The 18,812-nt window shown below is 42.8% G+C and overlaps 1 protein-coding gene across 3 annotated transcripts; it reads left to right on the top strand.

The window, feature by feature from the left end:
* Positions 3,663-18,593, top strand: LOC110393074 (epidermal retinol dehydrogenase 2-like). 3 transcript variants are annotated; one of them, XM_021385513.1, is made up of 8 exons: positions 3,891-4,048; positions 5,690-5,716; positions 7,160-7,503; positions 12,535-12,666; positions 13,653-13,752; positions 15,480-15,624; positions 16,178-16,303; positions 16,799-18,593. In XM_021385513.1, exons 3-8 carry the CDS (start codon positions 7,183-7,185, stop codon positions 16,890-16,892), a joined length of 918 nt encoding a protein of 305 aa, XP_021241188.1. In that variant the 5' UTR covers positions 3,891-4,048; positions 5,690-5,716; positions 7,160-7,182; the 3' UTR covers positions 16,893-18,593. The 3 variants fall into 3 exon arrangements, with proteins under 3 accessions (XP_021241189.1, XP_021241187.1, XP_021241188.1); XM_021385514.1 differs by lacking the exons at positions 3,891-4,048; positions 5,690-5,716 and adding an exon at positions 3,663-3,800; XM_021385512.1 differs by lacking the exon at positions 5,690-5,716 and having other exon boundaries at positions 3,889-4,048.

Raw genomic sequence — 18,812 nt, 5'->3', positions numbered from 1 at the left:
GTATGCGGAGTTTTAAATTAGCTCTTTGAGTTGTTATACCCTGCTGTTCCGATTCCAGTTTCTCCTCCGGTCCCTGCTTATTCCCTTAATAGAACACACTCTCCCACCCACTGCTTTCATATACACTCAATTAATTAAAAACTTGCTAACTTTTCTTCTTGTTAACTGGCCATCAACAGTGCTGCTTCACTTCCCAAACATCACTGCCGACCTGATCTCTTTTGCTAATTCTGCTTCCCTGCTGAGTCTCTTGTATTTCCATGTCAGAGACCTTGCATTACTCTTTATTAGGAAGAAAGTTTTCCAAGTCCCAACTGGTAGAAAGATGCCTTATTCTGTTTACCACTCAAAATTAGATTATTCTAAATTATCTTTTTTTGTTATTATTTTATTTTGCCAGCATCTCCCTCTAAACCCATTCTGACAGCCTGTATACATCTGTATTATAAATGATGTTTGGACCAGAGACCCTAACTAACCACTCACCATTTTTTATTTGCAGAGAGGAGAGAGAAGTCTCTTGTGGGATGCTTCCACTTGAAGTACAGGAAGGTTCTCTTAGAAGCAGAGGTACTATGAGGAACATATGGTGCAGGCACATAGGGGAGTATGAAAAAGCAGCAAGCAGGGGGCTACACAACAGCAATCCCTTTGCATCTGACTATGGCATGCTATTGATACCTCTGGTCTTTGTGCATCAGTGCTGTAGGTTGTGTATTACCAAATAAAATCCCAGTGGAGGGATGAGAAAACATGAAGGTGCTAAATGAGGGCCTGATTTACAACACTTGGATGCATACCCAATATTTGAGCACATGCTTTACTACTTCTGTATCACAACAGAATTACTCACACCTTCTCTTTCTTTCATTTCACAATTCCAATTAAAATGAGCCAGCTCTCGAGGCAGAAGGAAGCTCAGCCAAAGCTGCTTGCTTACCCAAGGGAGCCTTCAGCTGCCACTCCCAGCAATTGCATGCAATAACCTCTTTGGCACCAATAATCTGAACATCTGAGTAGTCAGAGAGGACTGGAGCGTGCCAATTCCATCTCCAGAGTAGTGAGTTAAATAAAGTATAGCAAGCTTGGCAAAGCTTGTCACTTCAAAGAGAAGTGAGTTAGTGCTACTGTCACTCATTTCTATAACGTGGAGTGAGGGTGGGCACCAGCAAGGCCAGGTACGTATCCCGAACCCTCTTGTCCCACATCATACGAGGCTCTGCACATTTGATGAAGGAGTTATAAAAAGGTATTAGGATCATTCTCCTGTGGTGGGAAATGTGGTTTTAAGCCCTTCACACCATCATTGTCATAACTCTGCATAACAGAGACTGGCACACTTTTCCATGACTGAAGGGCAGACAGCACTTCTACCACTCACAAACATCAGCTACTCACAAGAGCTGATTCAGTCACCTACATCCACAGTGAACAGCTGAACTTTGGTACTGCAGACACATACAGCAGGTATTCTTGTCTGGGGGAAGGCCATGTTGCAAGCATATTACACTATTTCACTTAAACAGCTGAGGTCAGTGGGGAATAATCAATGGCTTAACATCAAAATGTTTATCATATTTAGAGTGCTCTTGTAAAAAAAAAAAAATAGAAGAATAAGAGGAGGCCTTTTGAAAGAATATGGCTTGAGCAAGTCAGGTTGCTGTTGTTGTTCTGTGCTGAGGTAAGGATGGTTGTCCTAGTCATCATGCAGTTGCATCTACTGAGCTTAGGCCAACCCTTATTCTGTTTACTTAATCCTAATTTATTGTGACATATTGATAGTCAAGATCAAATGGTGAAGTCAACATTAAAGTAATAAAGACTACCACAGCTTTGCATGAGATGTATAGAACAATTCATTGTGCATCTGGTTATGTGGCTCCACTAACAGTGCCACTATCTACCCTACAGCAAATGCCAGTAGCTTTATGGGAATTCATGTTGGCCAAAATAAAGAGAAGTCCTTGAAAAAAAATTGCCAGTTGCAGTACACTTAAGTAGCACAAGTATAGACAAGGCAAAGCTCTTACAGAGTCACTCCAACTTATCCCTGTGTATCCTTTGGAATGAACTTGGGTTCCTTTGAACACGCACAGCTCAGTGTAATACACCCTGCACCAACCACACAAGGCCCAGTATGGCCCTGAAATTTTGCCAGCACTCACAGTTCGTGAGTCCAAAAATTGTGTGTGGCACAAGGGAGACATCTTCATCTGACCCAGATGAGGGCAGTTCAATTTCTGGACTTGAATCAAGAGTGACAATTCTACATGGGTCTGCTCCATCCCCAAACTGTGGAAAATGGTAATTTGACAGTCCTAAACAGGTTATCTTTAAGGCTAAACTTTAACTTTCCATCATGTAGATAAGCAATCTCGAGACATTCAGACATTTCAGTGAGTTTTATTTCAGTGACTTTATAATTTACTTTACAAAACCTTGGGAAAGGAGGCAAGGATCCATATTTCTAGCTTCCTACCATAAGGTCAGGCTCAGTGTTAAACATTACTAATTTGCAAGTATTCCTACAAAGCACATATTTTATTTAAACATTTTTGAAAATTAAATGAATGGTTTTCCACACTTCCTTGTTTCAAATGAACCACTGCAAACAATACAATCCACAAAAGAAAGTCGCAGCCAAAACCAGATTTCATCAATGTTACTGTTTGGCTATCATCAGCCTCCTGGATTTACTTTATTGTTACAATAAAACATTAACTCGGTGGAATATTCTAATTCAGCAGATACTTTCCCTTCCGCGAGCAGATCCTGAGGGCGCAGCACTGTCTATATCATCAAGAGCCTGGACCCTGACCCAGCACTTGCATACCTGAAAGAAAAGAACTTTTGACCCCTTTCAATAGTACTTCAAGAAGAGTACGTTGTGAAAGCAGGAAAGGTATTTATTTAAGCACCACAGCAGCTTTCAAACCCGGCTCTTTGTGACTATAGGGAGCCATTTGTTCCTGAGTGGGCAAGCAAGGCAACCTGCTCGTGCTAGTATGTATCACAGCGCTCGCTCCATCCCCTCTTGAAAACAGTCCTTCAAACAGATTTCTGAACATTTATTTCGAGATGATGGATCACAACTCAGAGTCACCACCAGAGACACATTACTAATAGTGAATATGACACAACAATTACACAATATAACAAACCCAGCACTTTTTAAGGGAGTGATTGCCTAACGCAGCAGATGAAAAGTTAAGGTTCAGAAAGCCATGTGCTCTGCGTTTCACAGGAGTGTAACAGCAGCACAGACGTGCCATTTGGGAAGGAGGGACACGAAGGATCCGAGTGCCGAGGAGATGCCTTCAGGGCTATTTTTTTCTGGCGGCACTAAGTACCTTATGTCCCACAGACCTTCTCTGAAGTTGCGAACGTTCAGAGCTCTCCTAAGGGCGAGCTTAAGGTGAAAGCAAGAGCCGCCCCAAAGTGCCGCTGGGGCACAAAGAGACCACCCAGAGGAGTAAACACAGGGCACCGAGTCAGCAAACTCAGGCTCTCCTCAACGTTTTTATGAGACAACTATAGCACATTCGGGAAGCCCAGGCGCCTTCCATTCACTTCACCGGCAGCATCCCGGGCGGGGAGCGCTCACCCCGGCGCAGCCCCGCTTTGCGCGGCACGGCGTCACCGGAGCACGGCACACCTCACGGCTGGTGCCACCTCCTCACGCTCCCCGGTGCCAGTCTCCGCGCACCAGCTGCCGTCACGCAGAATGCCGCCCCTTCCTCACCCAAACACTGCCTGGTGAACTCCCCCAGATCCCACACGGCCCCGCAACTCCGGACCAGGTACGGAGAGCCACCCCTGCCGGCCCCCACGGGCTCCGACCCGGCCGGACCCGCTCCCCCCGCCGCCGACCCGCGGCCCTTCCGGCCCGCCCCCGGGTATCCGGTCAGCCCCGCGCCGGGGCGGGCTGCGGCTTAAAGGCCGGGCTCAGCCCGCCATCCTGCTCTCTATGCTGCCCTTCCTCCGCGGGGCACGGCCTCTCTGCTCCCTCAGGCGGAGTTGTCTCCGTTCTTCAGTCCGGCAAGCGGAGGTACCCGGGGTGCTGCGGAGGGGACGCTGCCGGGGGAGCCCCGTGGGTGCTGGGCTCCCGGGGGCTGGCGGTGCTCAGTGCGGGGAGGGGGCTGCGAGCTGCTCCGAGCCGTCTGTGGGCTGGCTTCTGGTGTTATTGTGGGCAGGGGGAGCTAGCGGGGTGAGGTGGCCCGGTGCCGACGGGTGGGTCGGGACGGTGCGGCATCTTCAGGGAAGGCGCTACATGCCCGACTCCTCGTCTCGGCTCACGGCACTGCTGCGTGTGCGGGGGTTCGCAGCCCTCTGGATGCAGTGAGCAAATGCGTGCCTGCCGGCCTTGCTCAGATGGTTGTAACCGTCAGCTTCTTAACGCTTTCTCCATCAGAGGTGTAATGGAGCTACATATTGTCAAGGCAGCTTAAAAAAAAAAAAAAAGATGGAGACTGACTTCTTACACGTTCTGATAGTGATAGGACAAGGGGAAATGGCTTTTAACTACAGGAGGGAAAATAGGGAAAACTTGGGTTAGATGTTAAGAAGAAATTCTTTACTCAGAGGGCAGTGAGACACTGGTACAGGCTGCCCAGAGAACCTGTGGGTGCCCCATCCCTGGAGGCACTCAAGGCCAGGTTGGGTGGGGCCTTGGGCAGCCTGAGCTGGTGGGGGGCGGCCCTGCCCACGGCGGGACTGGATGGGCTTTAAGGTCCCTTTTAACTCAAGCCACTCTGTGACTGCAGTCCCAGTTCTGTCTTTGCAGCTCGTGGGCACCGGTAGTCTGCAGGGGCTGCTCAGCTGACAGCATCAGCACCTGCACGTACAAGTCTGTGCTGGAAACGGGCTGTGGCTGGAAAGCAATCTTTGTGATAAGCGGTTGTGAAACCTCTTGAGACTTTGCTACTGCATAAAAGCCCTTCTTACTGACATGGGCGGGGGAAAGAGGGAGGTATTAAAAACAATGTACCTCACAGAAGGACTGGTGAGAAGATGCAGGGATCTGCTTGTCCTATGAGTGCCGATGTTATCTGTGGCTCATTCACCTGTAAATCCATTCCCGCTTCATGTGCTCCTAGTTACTGTGGCTGCTGTCAGATCAGCCCTGTGCTGTGAGCTGGCAGAACGGTGTTGTGGGCCTGGCACAGGTGGGCTATGGGAGGCATGGCAGTGGGAAGTAGCATCTCATTGAGGGATGTGGAGTCTGACAGCCCCTATGCCTAAACCAATTCCATTTCTCCAAGAGAAAACAAGTCCTCCTCTGAGCTCTAGTGTGTCTCTGCCCTTTACAAGCCTAATAACTGATTATCTTGCTTACAAAATTGCTGACGCACTCCAAACTGGTTTTAGATCAAATAGTATATTACACTCAGAAGGCTGTTACCTCCCTTGTGTTTTCTGTAGGGATTAAGGACTCTGTTGCAGTCCTCCATAACATTTACATGAGCTGTGGAGATACCAATCGCCTTTCATGCAAGTAGAGAGTGTTACCTTCACCCCTCTAAGTTAACTTGATGAAGCGAAACTCTGTAGCTGCATCTGCTTTGAAGACTTACTACCTCTGCTTTAGACACAGCAAAGAAATTGTAACAAAAAATGCGTTCTTTTTGATAATGTGAAGCTTAGTAACACTTCTCCGATGTAATTCTAACTTGGCTTTTATCTGTTGTAGCTCTACAGGTCTGACAGTCTACTGCAGGTAAAATCACAATAGTACCTATGAAAATATTGTGCTGTAAGAAATACCTAAATCAGTTTTACTACCTTTTCTGTGCTAGAACTGTGTATACTTTGCACCATCTGAAAGGGAATTAGGAAAATAGTTATTACATGACAAGTCCTTCAGAAAGAGGAACTTGTTTCCTGACCTACTTTGCTTTTTGAGAAATGCTTTTTTTTTGTTACCAGAATAGCTTTAAGATGTCCTAATGCTTCTACTGTAAACCATAAAGCTTTCTGAACTAACTCACTCCGATATTGCAGTCATCTGTTCCTTCACAGGAATTGAGCTGTTTTCCAAGTACCAAAACTTGATACTCCTGACAACATGTATATCAAAATGCTACACTTTGTGAACTTTGCTCAGAGCTGCAGAGATATAAGTAACTTATCTTTGGGCAATTGTCAAACATGATTCTCAATGTACATAGATATCAGTGTTAACAAAGTTGTGATCGAATCAGGCATGTAGTGCTAAAAGCCGAAGTGTAAGCACCAGTAAGCTGTGCCTTTAGCTCAAAAGGAAAATATTAATCTTTTGCACCATAATTAAGTCAAAGATAAAAAAAAAAAAACAAACCTGCCTTGACCAAAGGCATGTTTCTTGTGTAGCATTCATACGCTGGGGAATGGACTTAAATGCCTGCTCAGAGTTACTGTAATGAGTATGGACCGTGCAGGTAAACACATACTTGTGATTCAAGCCTGTGACATCTTGCTTAATATAAAGAGGTGAAGAGACGTAAGTCGCCATCTTTATAGTACATTCCTAAATGAATGCTCTGAGGAGAGCCTGCTTTTGTAGTGGAACTGGAATGGTAGTACTAGTAATTGAAAAGCTAGTAGCGACAGCCAATAACTTATCGAAGACTTAAATCTACTGTATGCTGAAGCTTCCTATGCTGGCAGTTTTCCAACAGAGTTGAGACTGTGCTGCCTTCTGCACTTAACTTCTTGACAGCAAGGAGCACCTACAAGCACAAACAGTCATGGTCTTAAAAAACAAAACAAAACAAAAAAACTTCCTGACCTAAAGTGGCAGCTTTTGAGCACTGAAGTGCTCAAGCCATAAGCGTTGATTTGTAATTGCCATGTGTTTTGGATTCAGACGCTGAAAGGGCAACTGATGCCTTTTTTAAAGTGTCTATATTCTGTTGGAGCAGAGGTTGAAAGCCATGATGTGAGGGGTGCAGAATTTCCAAAGCGGTTATTTCTTCCCTCTCCCAAATAGCAGATCTCTTTTTGCATTTCTGGAAGAGAATAGGAACACCGTTGAGACAATATAGAAACAGAGTAGGTGAGTCAGACATGAAGATGTAAGCCTATGTACTCTCTAGGCTGCTTCCGAGTTCAAAATACTTGGAATTGATTGGAAAATGCTTTTCTGTTTGGAAATGTTAATGTTTGCATTCCCTTCAATCAGATATCAGAAAAAATAGCCTCAAGATGAACTTCTTCCTGGAGATGCTCAAAGTCATTGGACTTTCAACATATTACATGCTGGAGTCACTAGTGTTTTTGTTTGTGCCTAAACGTAAGAAGAGCGTGAGCGGTGAAATAGTATTAATAACGGGAGCAGGAAGTGGAATTGGAAGACTCTTATCCGTAAAATTTGCCAAACTTGGAGCCACACTGGTTCTTTGGGACATTAACCAAGATGGACTCAAGGAGACGGTTAGACTGGCTGAAGAAAATGGAGCAGTAAGAGTACATTCTTACATCTGTGACTGCAGCAAAAGGCAGGAAGTCTACAGAGTAGCAGATCAGGTAAAGTATGTCACTTGCGGCTTTGATGCTATTCCAAGGAGTTTATGATGCATGATACGCTTTAGCCATGTCAAGTCAAGAAAAGTTAATTCATTTGATTTATTGCATATACTACCTATTTTAAGAATACTGATTTTTAGAGTTGACTCGTGTACCTCTGTCCTTTAAAAATAAAAAGGGCCGGTTCTCTTTCAGTAACAATTTCCAGCTGAGTGGCTTCACATTTGTGTAGCACTTGCTGGTGAAGTACACAAAGACAGCTTATTGAAATTAAAGCAGTATTTCAAGTTCTGGAAACCTTTTACAAAAAGTAAACCCTAAAGATTTTACCTTGTGAAAAGGATTAATGACTTAGGTCAATTTAGACTAGTTCCCTGGCTGTGAATAGACTTTTGCAAGTGCACATGAACAGAATTAATAAATATAACTTGAAGGCTTCATTAGTATGCTTCTTTCTAAAGAGCTTTGTAAATATGGCAAGTGGTTAGATATCTTGGGCAGGACTAGTAGAAGTGCCAAAAGCTAAAATTGCCTAACAGTTTCCATTATAACAACCTGCTCTCATTTGCTTAAGATGTTGCTAAACTTAACGGTTGGACTAGAAAATTTCCACAGTCAGTATTTGCCTAAGGATGAATTGTTAACAACAAAAAAAAAGTTCAGCTGTTTTCAGGAACATCTGTTGGCTGAAATAACACTCCTATTTTGACCTGTTTAAGAAGTTCTAGCCTTCTGTGTTTTTTTCTATCTGTGGAAGTGACTGTAGAACTAACTTTGAGTGAAGCCTGCATATGGCTTGGAGCTTGTCAGAGACTAATACAGTTCTTGGCTTGTGGTAATGCCAGCTGCCCTTAGTACCACTAGCAGTCCCTTCTGTTGGCTGGGTTGCACACCTTCCTTTTCTGTGGCTGCACGTTTTACCACGTGCCTGCAGCTCGGTTTCTTGCTGAACGGGGGATATGGGGGACATAATTGTGGTGTGAAGGCGCTGAAATGAGGAAAATGGGACCCAGCCTTCTGTTTTAAGGACATGAGGGCTGATACTTCAGTACCATGGAGAAAAGCACCAGAAGAATGTTTCTGGACAAGCACAGAGGATGTGGCTGTGTGTGGTATAGATCAAGGATGATGAAAAGAGAGGGAGAGACAGGAGCGAGGAGGTGGTAAAGGGGTAACCATGCAGTACAGGATTCCTCACTCTACAACATTCTGTCAGAAGTTCACTAACAGCTGAACCACAGAGAAGAAAGCAGACTACAACTGCTGTTATTTTAGATATAGCATGTCCTCCTGGCAGCTGATGTAGAACCACACTGAAAGTGTTCTTATTAGCAGCAAGACCTTAGTGCTTGATGCTGCTGTTTATTTAGTGCTGTGTAGTAGAGCCTGGCTCAGTGTGCTGCCTCAGTCTTTGCAACATGAGGCAGAACTGTTCCAGGGTTTCTTTTTTCTCCTGTGGTTCAGCTACACACAATAACTTGGAGTGGTGCAAGACCAAAGTGAACTAAATTCACGCAGGCAGTAGGGAACATTGTTTTGTATGGTGTATTTTCTGTAATCTCAATGCCAAATGAAATGCAAGTGATCCTTAACTACCTGCTTTGGGTACTTTATCAGCCACACAGAAATCAAAAAACATTTCAGTAGGAAGAAAAAAAAGTGCTGGGCGTGTAGTGTCCTTATGACTTTCCTGTGCCAACAGCACAAAGGCCAGCTTTTGGCTGCCAAGAGCTATGGCTTAAGATGTATTCAAAGTGTCTCTGTTGCACCATCACCCCCAAAAGGAATGTGGCCTTCTCTGACTCAAGCTAAACTTTAAGTGAGGGAGTTAATGTTAGGCATCTGGGGCTTTGAAAGAGGGAAGTAACTTTTATGGGTTTTTGATCTCTTTTTTTGGGAGGAAACAGCCTTTTCCTCATTATCAGACTGCAAATTGCGTATGGGCTCACACTTGCTTACAGGATCTCTTGCATGTTACCGCTTTGCTTGTGCTCTATTTTGGTGGTGGTTGTTGTTGATTGCTTGTCAACATGACAGTTTGCAGACAGTTTCTACTTCTGTATGAACCTTCTTTACTTTTGCTCCCCTGCACAGCAGAAGTGTTTCTCAGTGACATTTTGTGCTGCCAAATAAACATCCAGTGCCACCTTCCCCACCTTGTAGGTAGTCATGGGAAATGGTCTTGGTCCGTGAAAGCAGGCACTTTGGGATGCTGTGATCTGTCTTGATTACGGCCAAACATCTACACATAAAGTTATTAATGCAGCAACAAACAGGAAAAAGTGGTTATGCTTGAAAAAGATGCTTAGTCAGGTCAGGTTTTTGCATAATGCTCAGATTACCTAGGCCTCAAACACCCAGAACATCCTTTACTGCTCTGCATAATGAAGAGGCTTATAATTCTGAAAAGCTGACGTTCTCTGCCCCATTAAAATTCTCAGTAAAGGTGTTCTGTTATGAGAGCTGAATGTGGAAGCCTGGTCTGAGTGCCTTGGTGTCTGTCTTGCATGGGGTAGCTGTGAGGAGGGAACCAGAAGAGCCAGGTGTGTGAGCAAAGAGCTGCCACATCTAGTTAGTAGGGATGCAGCATGACTAGAGGTGTTGTACAGCTGAAGTGTCTGGGTTGCACCAAGGCACTCAAGTCTGCTTTGAATGCTATCCAAAGTGCTAATGTATTTTGGAAAGCTTGGTAGAGAGAGCTGTCCTTAAACAAAGGAAGAGGTTACTTAGGTTTTTACCCCTGGTTAGAAATGGAATGATTAAGGCTCTGTTCGTATTTGCTGCCTTCTGACAGTATTTTCATCTTCACCTTACTGGAATGCCCCAGGTACCACCTTATGAACATGACATCCCCCAGCTCTGTCCATGCTTGTGCACAGAAAAGCAGCATGACTGCTCGTTTGGGTATTTATTTGCCCCAGAGGGTAGGCCTGGGGGTGGGTCTGTGCTTCCAGGTTTGCAAAGATCATCTAATGTGAGGCAGTGCTACTGCATCATTTACCAATGATTCTATGTCTCTCTGAGTTCTTACAGTTTTTAACTAGTGATATGGGGAGTGTGCTCCTGCTAGTGGCTGGACCAACTTGTCCACGGCTGCATGCGGAGATCGTGTGGCACTGCTTCAGAAATACTCAGATTGCTACCTGATGACTCTCTGGGAAAGGAATGACTGAGGTAGAGGGGAGCTTTGGCTTACAGAGTGAAATAAAAGCTATTCTGTGTAATCCTACCAAGGCTGCTTCCCTTTTTTTTTTTTTTTAACCCATACCTTTTAACAAACATGGAGAATATTGGAAGAAGTTCAGAGATGATAAAGTTAAGGGGATAAGCATTACATTTAAACCCTTACTCTTACACAGGCTATTCTATGTGGTCTCTTAATGCTCTGTTCAGTTGCTGTATTTGCATAGCGTAGGACATCTCATTGAGAAATAAGTTTCCTGTGATCTGGAACTGGATGGCCAGGGGGCATAAGAAGAAGGTGGTTTCCCTAAGCTACTCATCAGCAGTGTTTTAGCACATGATCGGAAAGCTACAAATTAAACAAAAATAGGGAACTTGTCTCCTGTTTCCTGGATAGCGGAGATGAATGAACTATAAATACTGCACTAAATATTTTAATTCTCCTTTTATGAAAACTCGTACAATATATGGATGATACCAGCTGGCCTGTCAGGTTAGTCTATTCTCATTCTGGAGCTCAAATGAGAACTATGCTTCCACTTACTGAGCTATATTATTTTTTTTAGCCAACTAATTTTCTGGAACCATTTCAGAAGATTTTTGGCTCAGTGTTACAATCAAAGCAAATATACTAGAAACAAATTGCTGTGCCGTGTGCTGCCCCAGAAGGCTCCTGAGGCTTTTGCGTTCTGTGAGAGCATGTGTTTTTCACTCCCCCACCTAAACTGTAGATACATGAATTAAAAAAAAAAAAAAGTAATAAAATAAACACCTTCGTTTGGTAAGAGAAACTGCTGAATTCCTCATCTATGAAGTTGCTTGGAGCAGTCAAGATATTTGAATAAAGGAAAAGGCTGTACTGTGGAAAATAATTTTATAAGCTGTCTTTCTCACTGCATATGCACATGTGGAATATTTCTAATGAAAAGTGACAGTTTGCCCATTCTAACCCTAATGTGCTGAGGTAGAGAACTCTCTCTGCTCCTCAGGAAGGGTGCAGGGAGGTCAGGTTTAGCAGGAAAGCTCTTGTGGCATACAAGTGAAGGTACTACTAGTGGAGAAGCTGCAGTGTAATACATGCAAGTGCTTAACAATGGCAGTCAGAAGAAACAGAACCTGTGGAAAACAGCACAAAGAGTCTAGAAATATATGAAATACCACGATGCTGTTAAGTAGCTGCTGTCCTGTGCAATGGTGGAGATAAATTCCTGGACTGTTTAGACACAGGCAACTTACACTACCAGCAGGTAACCTTTTCCTTCTCTTCATTAGAAGGCCAGCGGTGTGCAAGCTTCAGTTCTGAAGCTATATGGCAGCACTGCTTCTGGATACAAATAACTCTGGAATATGTAAGAAGATTTGAGTATAGAGCGAAGAACCTCACAAGTGAAAGTTTAGCTATTACGGCCCTTGCGTGGATTCTGATGTACCTGATTCTGCTTACTTGGCATGAGGATTTATATACTGTGCCTTGCAGCACAGCATAGAGATGGCCCTAAATACAGAAATGCTCGTTGGTTTTAAGATGGGTTTAATGTAGGAAAATACTCAGATTAGTAAAGGTCTCTGCAGTAGGGATTTATCTGGAATGGTCATAGTGAGAACTGTAGTTTTCTGAAAACAGGCACCTACTTGGAGCTGTGAGGTGCTGGGCTCCAAAGTCCAGGCATGAGTTCAGGCCTAAATAGGCCTCAAGTATAAGAAACCATAATATTTGGATCTGTAACAAGGATAATATGCTCAACTTGGTTGAGATGTGCGACACTTCTATTTCTTACATTCTGTATAAAATTTGGAAAGCGTGTTTTATATTTATTGCATAATAATCTTGAGATTTTTTTGTTGTAGGTTAAAAAAGAAGTTGGCGATGTCAGCATCCTAGTCAACAATGCTGGTATTGTAACTGGAAAGAGCTTTATTGAATCTCCAGACTCACTTGTGGAAAAAACTATGGAAGTGAACACAATGGCACACTTTTGGGTAATGCTGTACTTACATGCACATACAAAAACTCTTTTCACCGTGTTTTCAGTATTAATTTTGCCTTTTGGAATTGAGTAAAATATGCAGAAGTTGAGTCAGAAATGATACAAGAAATTAATTTCTATGCCTTGGAGTATGTGAAATAAAAAAAGGGTCAAGAATGGATCCTTTAGGAAATTCTAGGTAGGTAAATGGAAGCAAAATTGCTTAGTGTTTAGAAATGCTTTTAAGAACTGAAGTTTGCCATTCTGCTACATTCTTAAGCTAGTCAGATGCTATATCCCTCCATAGTCACTGATGTGAAACAGGTCCAGCTTAGAAGCTGCTGCTCTAGTAACAGGAGTGTTCAATTCCGTTATTGTTCTAGTTACTTTGTGGTTATGATAGTTATAGTAAGGAATACCACATGTCCAGACAATGCTCTTATACTGAGTAAGTGGGGCTTTTGTCCAAAATGAGTAATTTAACGTGCTTTTCCTCCTTTCAGGGAAGAAGGGCCATCTATGCTGTGTTCTTACCATAAAGAATTGCAAATGAGATATCAAAACATGCTTCAGTTTCTTCATAAATAAATGTAACCACAAAGATTAAGGAAACTTAGAAGGAAGACATGAAATTCAAACTTCTGCCATTTTACAAAATCTGTAGTGAGTCCTTAAGTTTTGTTTGAAACAATGTAGTGCTGAGCTTTAGGGTGAAAGCAGCTGAACAGCTAGCTGAAGCTGTGTTTTTTGCTTTCAGCAAGTTGGTGTCTGTCTTTAGTGTTGAGAAAATGGTACTGGTGGGACATGGAACATCTCGGCTTAGGTTAGTGCTCAAACAACAAGTTCCTGTTTTTTCTTTTTCCTCCTCTCTTGTATAATAGTTGAGGAGTTCTAACTAAAAATGCAGGCAGAATTTCTCTACAAATAACACCTACAAAATATTATAGCAAGTACTTCACTTACTAAAATGTTTCACTGCAACTCTCACTTGCATTGCAGACATATAAAGCCTTCCTTCCAGCAATGATAGCCTCTAACCATGGACACTTGGTTAGCATTGCAAGCTCAGCAGGACTGATTGGAGTCAATCGCCTTGCAGGTAGGGTATTAAAGCTAACGTTCGTTTAGTTAAACCAATTAGTTTGGTTTGAACTCTGCAATCTACACCCACCAAAAAAAAGGCCTAACTTTGAGTCTCTGGGTCATTGTATATAAGTAAAGCAAATGGTGACACTTTGATAGAATCATAGAATTAGCTAGGTTGGAGAAGACCTACAAGATCATCCAGTCCAACCATCCACCTACCACCAATAACCCCACTAAACCATGTCTCTCAACGCTATATCTAAATGTTTCCTGAACACCTCCAGGGACGGTGACTTCACCACCTCCCTGGGCAGCCCATTCCAGCGCCTGACCGCTCTTTCAGAAAAGTAGTATTTCCTAACGTCCAACCTGAATCTCCCCTGGCACAGCTTGAGGCCATTCCCCCTCGTCCTATCACTAGCTACAAGAGAGAAGAGGCTGACCCCCAGCTCACTACAACCTCCCTTCAGGTAGTTATAGAGAGTGATAAGGTCCCCCCTGAGCCTCCTCTTCTCCAGACTGAACAATCCCAGCTCTCTCAGCCGCTCCTCATAAGGCCTGTGCTCCAGACCCCTCACCAGCTTTGTTGCACTCCTCTGAACACACTCCAGGGCCTCAATGTCTTTCTTGCAGTGAGGGGCCCAAAACTGGACACAGTACTCGAGGTGGGGCCTCACCAGTGCTGAGTACAGAGGGACAATGACTTCCCTACTCCTACTGGCAACACTATTTCTGATACAAGCCAGGATGCCATTGGCCTTCTTGGCCACCTGGGCACACTGCTGGCTCATGCTCAGCCGAGAACCAGCTGACCTTAAATAGATATTTTGTTCAAAAAGCTTCCCAGATGCTCAGCAGTGCTGTGAAACAGGCTTTTCTGGCAAGGCAGTAAGAGGATCTGGGAGCTTCATACAAAACTTTGGAAACTGAGAACTTCTGTGTTGTTAAAGTTGACCTACAGACATTTGGTAGCTTAGAGGCCACTTTCTTTGCAGATATGTTCTCAAGCTATGTGGTGTCCTACACAGACTTCCCTAACTCAAACTGTTCCTAAAATCTAATGTGGTACAGTGGTAGGTATGTGGTATCTTGTTTTGCATTTCCTCTGCCATTCATTCAGGAGAACCCACACAGTGTTGAGATCATGGCAAACTAAGAAGGAATTCCTGCAAAGTGCATACAGTGGGGAGGAAAGTAAAATAAGTAGCATGACAGTAGAAGAAATCTAGCTTCAAGGTAGTGATAATGAAAACAAATTGGGTTGCAAGCTGAAAACATTTTAGAGAGTCTTGAAATCCTGAGTTGGATGCTTAAGAAACTAGTGCATGGACTCAATGAAATTATCTTTTTGTACCAGTCCTTATCTGCTGTTGCTCGTTAGTGACCAGGAAGGTGATTGCAGAGGTGTAATGAGAAACACTCTGGCTGCCAGTCTACAGCAACAGCTGACGTAGAAGAGGGAAAGTAAAAGAATAAGTCACATCAAAAGCAAGTTTTATTAGTAGCCTATGAAAATGCTTCTTACTCTGTTGTAAAGTGCTTTATTACAGGACAGTAATTTCCTGGGAGGAGCATGTGTATATCGTATCTATACCGTTCTTTAGTGCTGCTATTTGTTTACTTACTAAAGCCCAGTGTTGTCCCCGTTCTCTGTCAAAAACTGGGACTCACTGAACCTGGTTAGTAAGGTTTAATCAATTAAAATGTTTAACTGCAATTACTGTTATATTTGTTTTACAGATTACTGTGCAAGTAAGTTTGCAGCCGTTGGTTTTGCAGAGTCAATTAGTTTAGAGATGAGAGCTCTGGGAAAGACTGGTGTTAAAACCACAACTGTGTGTCCTTACTTCATAAACACGGGGATGTTTGATGGCTGCAGTACCAAGTGAGTAAGCTTCTGTGAGGTTGTTATGCAATTTGAACATGTGGTCTTGTTTCTTTCATAACACTTACAAGTTAGACTTTGCTCTGCTTGCGTTACATTTTAGGGCCTCACATGGATGATATGCTATCCAGTGACTAGGCAATGTACATGGCAAAGCCCTCAGTACTTTAGTATTCGTTTAAACTGAAACATAAAATGTAATTGATGTCCTTTCCCCTATTCTGTTCCTCTGTGGAAGTCAAATGCTCCAGGTGTCCCTTCTGGTTTCTAAACCTCCACTCACCCCCTGAAGCACTGAGCAAAGCTATGCCAGTGACACTTAGGTAATTATGAAATTCAGGAGCGGGATAAAAGCCTAGTGTGTCCTAATACATGGATCTCTCTTGTGAGGGATCATACAAAGGAAAAATAACAACAACCCCTTTCTCTCTTTAGGCTAACATAACAAAGGTTTGCTGGTTCAATGATTTATGGTTATGCAAAAATTGATACCTTTGTGAGTAAAATGTGAATCTAAAGAAATTTGTGTTAAAAGAAACATCTTCCCTTCCAGGTGGCCACGTCTGCTTCCCATTTTAGAGCCAGAGTATGTGGCTGAAAAGATAATGACTGCTATTCGACAAGACCAAGCAGTTTTGTTACTACCACGCATTTTGTATTTCTTCTTTGCTTTCAAAAAGTAAGTTGTTCTTCCTCCTTTACCCCTCCCTTCTTTCTGCCCAAGCTGAAAATTTTTGACTAAAAATGCAAACTAGACTATTCCTGTACAGTGTGAATTCTCATTGAGTTCTCCACATTTCTGGAGTTTTCTTAGTTTGTAGGGGTTGGTTCTACCCTCGGGCCACAAAACAATGTCAGAAATGTCTGACTGGCTTGTTGCCTCTGCTGGGGTGCAGTGTTACTTTGGGCTGTAGAAACTGGGCCTGCTCCTCAGGAAATGCACCACTGGAATCTTTGCCCCAGCATTAGAGCACGTCTGGCTCATGCAAGCCAGGCAGGTAAACTGATCTAAGGTAACAACTGAGGCAGCAAAATGAGTGTAACCAGTATTTTGTGAGCACTGGTGGAACTATTTGTAAGAGATTATACTTTCTTTGCAAGTATTAGCCATGTGAAAAGATTTCTCTGATTTCTGTGTAAACTACAAAGATCTGAAATCTGTTTCCTCTTGCAGTATCCTACCAGTGAAAGTAGGCGTTCTCCTTGTGGACTTTGTTGGAGCCCTCCATTTCATGGATAGCTTCAAAGGTCGAGCGAAGAAGGACTGAAAATTGCACAAAACTCAGCAACTCAAAAGCAGACCTTGTTAAAGGTGGTGGTGGGAAAGGTCTGCTTCTCTAGCAGCTGTGAACTTAACGTGCCTCACTTCCACTTAATACCATTTTTAAGGAAATTGATTTTTACTTAGCTCTTAATCAACAGCTTTCACATGAGTTTTATTTTTTTTATCCAACAAACTGTTTTCCCCTCTTTATGGAAGCAGAAACTTTGAAATGCATTCCCTTGGTAATATATAACGCCTTAAGTATCATTCTGCTTCACAAACTAAAAATTGGCAGTTTGGGGGGAGATGATCTCAGGACTAACAGGTGACTATGGATGTCTCGGGGAACAAAAGAATGTAAATGGCATTTGTGCTGCTAATCGACTTCTTGTCTAATTTATTTTAAAAGCTAATACTATGCCTGCAACTTTGTAATAGAAATCTTTGTATCTTATGAGTGCAATATTTTAGGAACAATTTTAACTTCTCATCTCCCACACAGAGTTTGTAGTTACAAAGCATAATACTGCCAGTCAAGATGGGCTGTCAAACATCTTGCCAAGTAAGACAACAAAAATACTTTGGCTACTAAAATCAAAGGTATTACATGGTGTAATCAGGGCTTCTCCTGGGACTGTTTCAGAAAGGAATGCTGCTGCTAGAACTGAATAGGATCACTAGAACTACAGCTTGAGTACCAGCACTGTGTTTTGCTCCTGAATTGGGCAGCAGGTTGTCTTCTGTCTACAGAGACTTGTTTTATTTGCCTTTACTCTTAGGACTGTCCTCGGGTATGCTGAGGAGGCCTTGTCCTTTTTGACAATGACCACTTAGAGCGCCGCTCACCCCATGTGACTTTCATAAAATCCAAAACAAGGAAGATTATAAATTATGCTATTTATATTATATATACCAGTTAAACCAGTCTCATGTCACAGTACTCCACTGGCAATTGGCAGTGCCTACAAACTAAGACTATAAAATGCTTTAGCATGAAATTAACTGCAGACAGCATGGAGAAAAGGGTGACTGGGGATTGGACTCCATGATCTCTAGAGGTCCCTTCCAACCCCTACAATTCTGTGATTCCAAGAAAAAAAAGAATTGTTTTTCCATGAAGGCCTAGAAACTGTTATCATTTCCCTTACCTGTACAATTAATGATGTTTTTACTGATTGAGAAAAGCTTAAGTTGGACTATTTTGCTACTGATGAGCAAGAAACACTGGGTCAAACAAGAATGTTAACAGTTGCTTTACAGTTATGATGGATTGCTGAGAGGTAGAATTCAGACTGATGAAGAAAAAAAAATTCTCAGCTGTTCTCTCAGGTCTGCAGTTCTGTTTCAGAAATTCTGCTCACTTTGCAGCACAATTCAGGGAGTTGAAGTTATTAATTAGAAAATACATGCCTGTAAATTCTGTCATATGTACATAGCACTGTTTGCTAGTAATAAAGCCAATCACTGATTTAACCATTTTCCCTCTTAATGTGGAGGATCTTTCCTAGGAATGTGCTGGAGAAGTATGTCTCCATAAGGATTTTACAGAATCACTGAGTTTGAAAGGTAGCTATTCTCAGAGCAAGGTCAATTAGTGAGTTGGTCAGTACTGTCTCCAGTTTCCAATAGACTCTACAACCTCTGTGGATGGCCTGTTCCACTGTGTGTGATTACACAGAGTTTAAAAATAAATGCTTATGTGGAATGCGTTGGTGTTTTTTTTTTTTTTTTTCCAGTTTGTGCCCATTGCCTCTTATCCTTTCACTGGATACCATTAGTAAAAGTCTGGTATAGCTATTTAAAAATTCTGAAGGGAAGAGCCATCTGGAGTGAAGCTGAGGCAGTAGTAGAAGTTGTACTGATCACATGAGCAAGATTCATGTCCAGAAACAGAAACTACTTCAGCTGCATGACAGCAATTAAC

The sequence above is a fragment of the Numida meleagris genome, chromosome 2, assembly GCF_002078875.1.
Source record: "Numida meleagris isolate 19003 breed g44 Domestic line chromosome 2, NumMel1.0, whole genome shotgun sequence".
NCBI classification, from domain to species: Eukaryota; Metazoa; Chordata; class Aves; order Galliformes; family Numididae; genus Numida; species Numida meleagris.
This window is presented reverse-complemented; position numbering and strand designations above follow the sequence as displayed.

Bases quoted from the DNA above. Each gene is read 5' to 3' on its own strand.
- LOC110393074 (XM_021385514.1), top strand. From the start codon at position 7,183: ATGAACTTCTTCCTGGAGATGCTCAAAGTCATTGGACTTTCAACATAT. The intron at 7,504-12,534 runs GTAAAGTATGTC...TTTTTGTTGTAG, and splicing joins TCTACAGAGTAGCAGATCAG to GTTAAAAAAGAAGTTGGCGA. The intron at 16,304-16,798 runs GTAAGTTGTTCT...TTCCTCTTGCAG, and splicing joins TTCTTCTTTGCTTTCAAAAA to TATCCTACCAGTGAAAGTAG.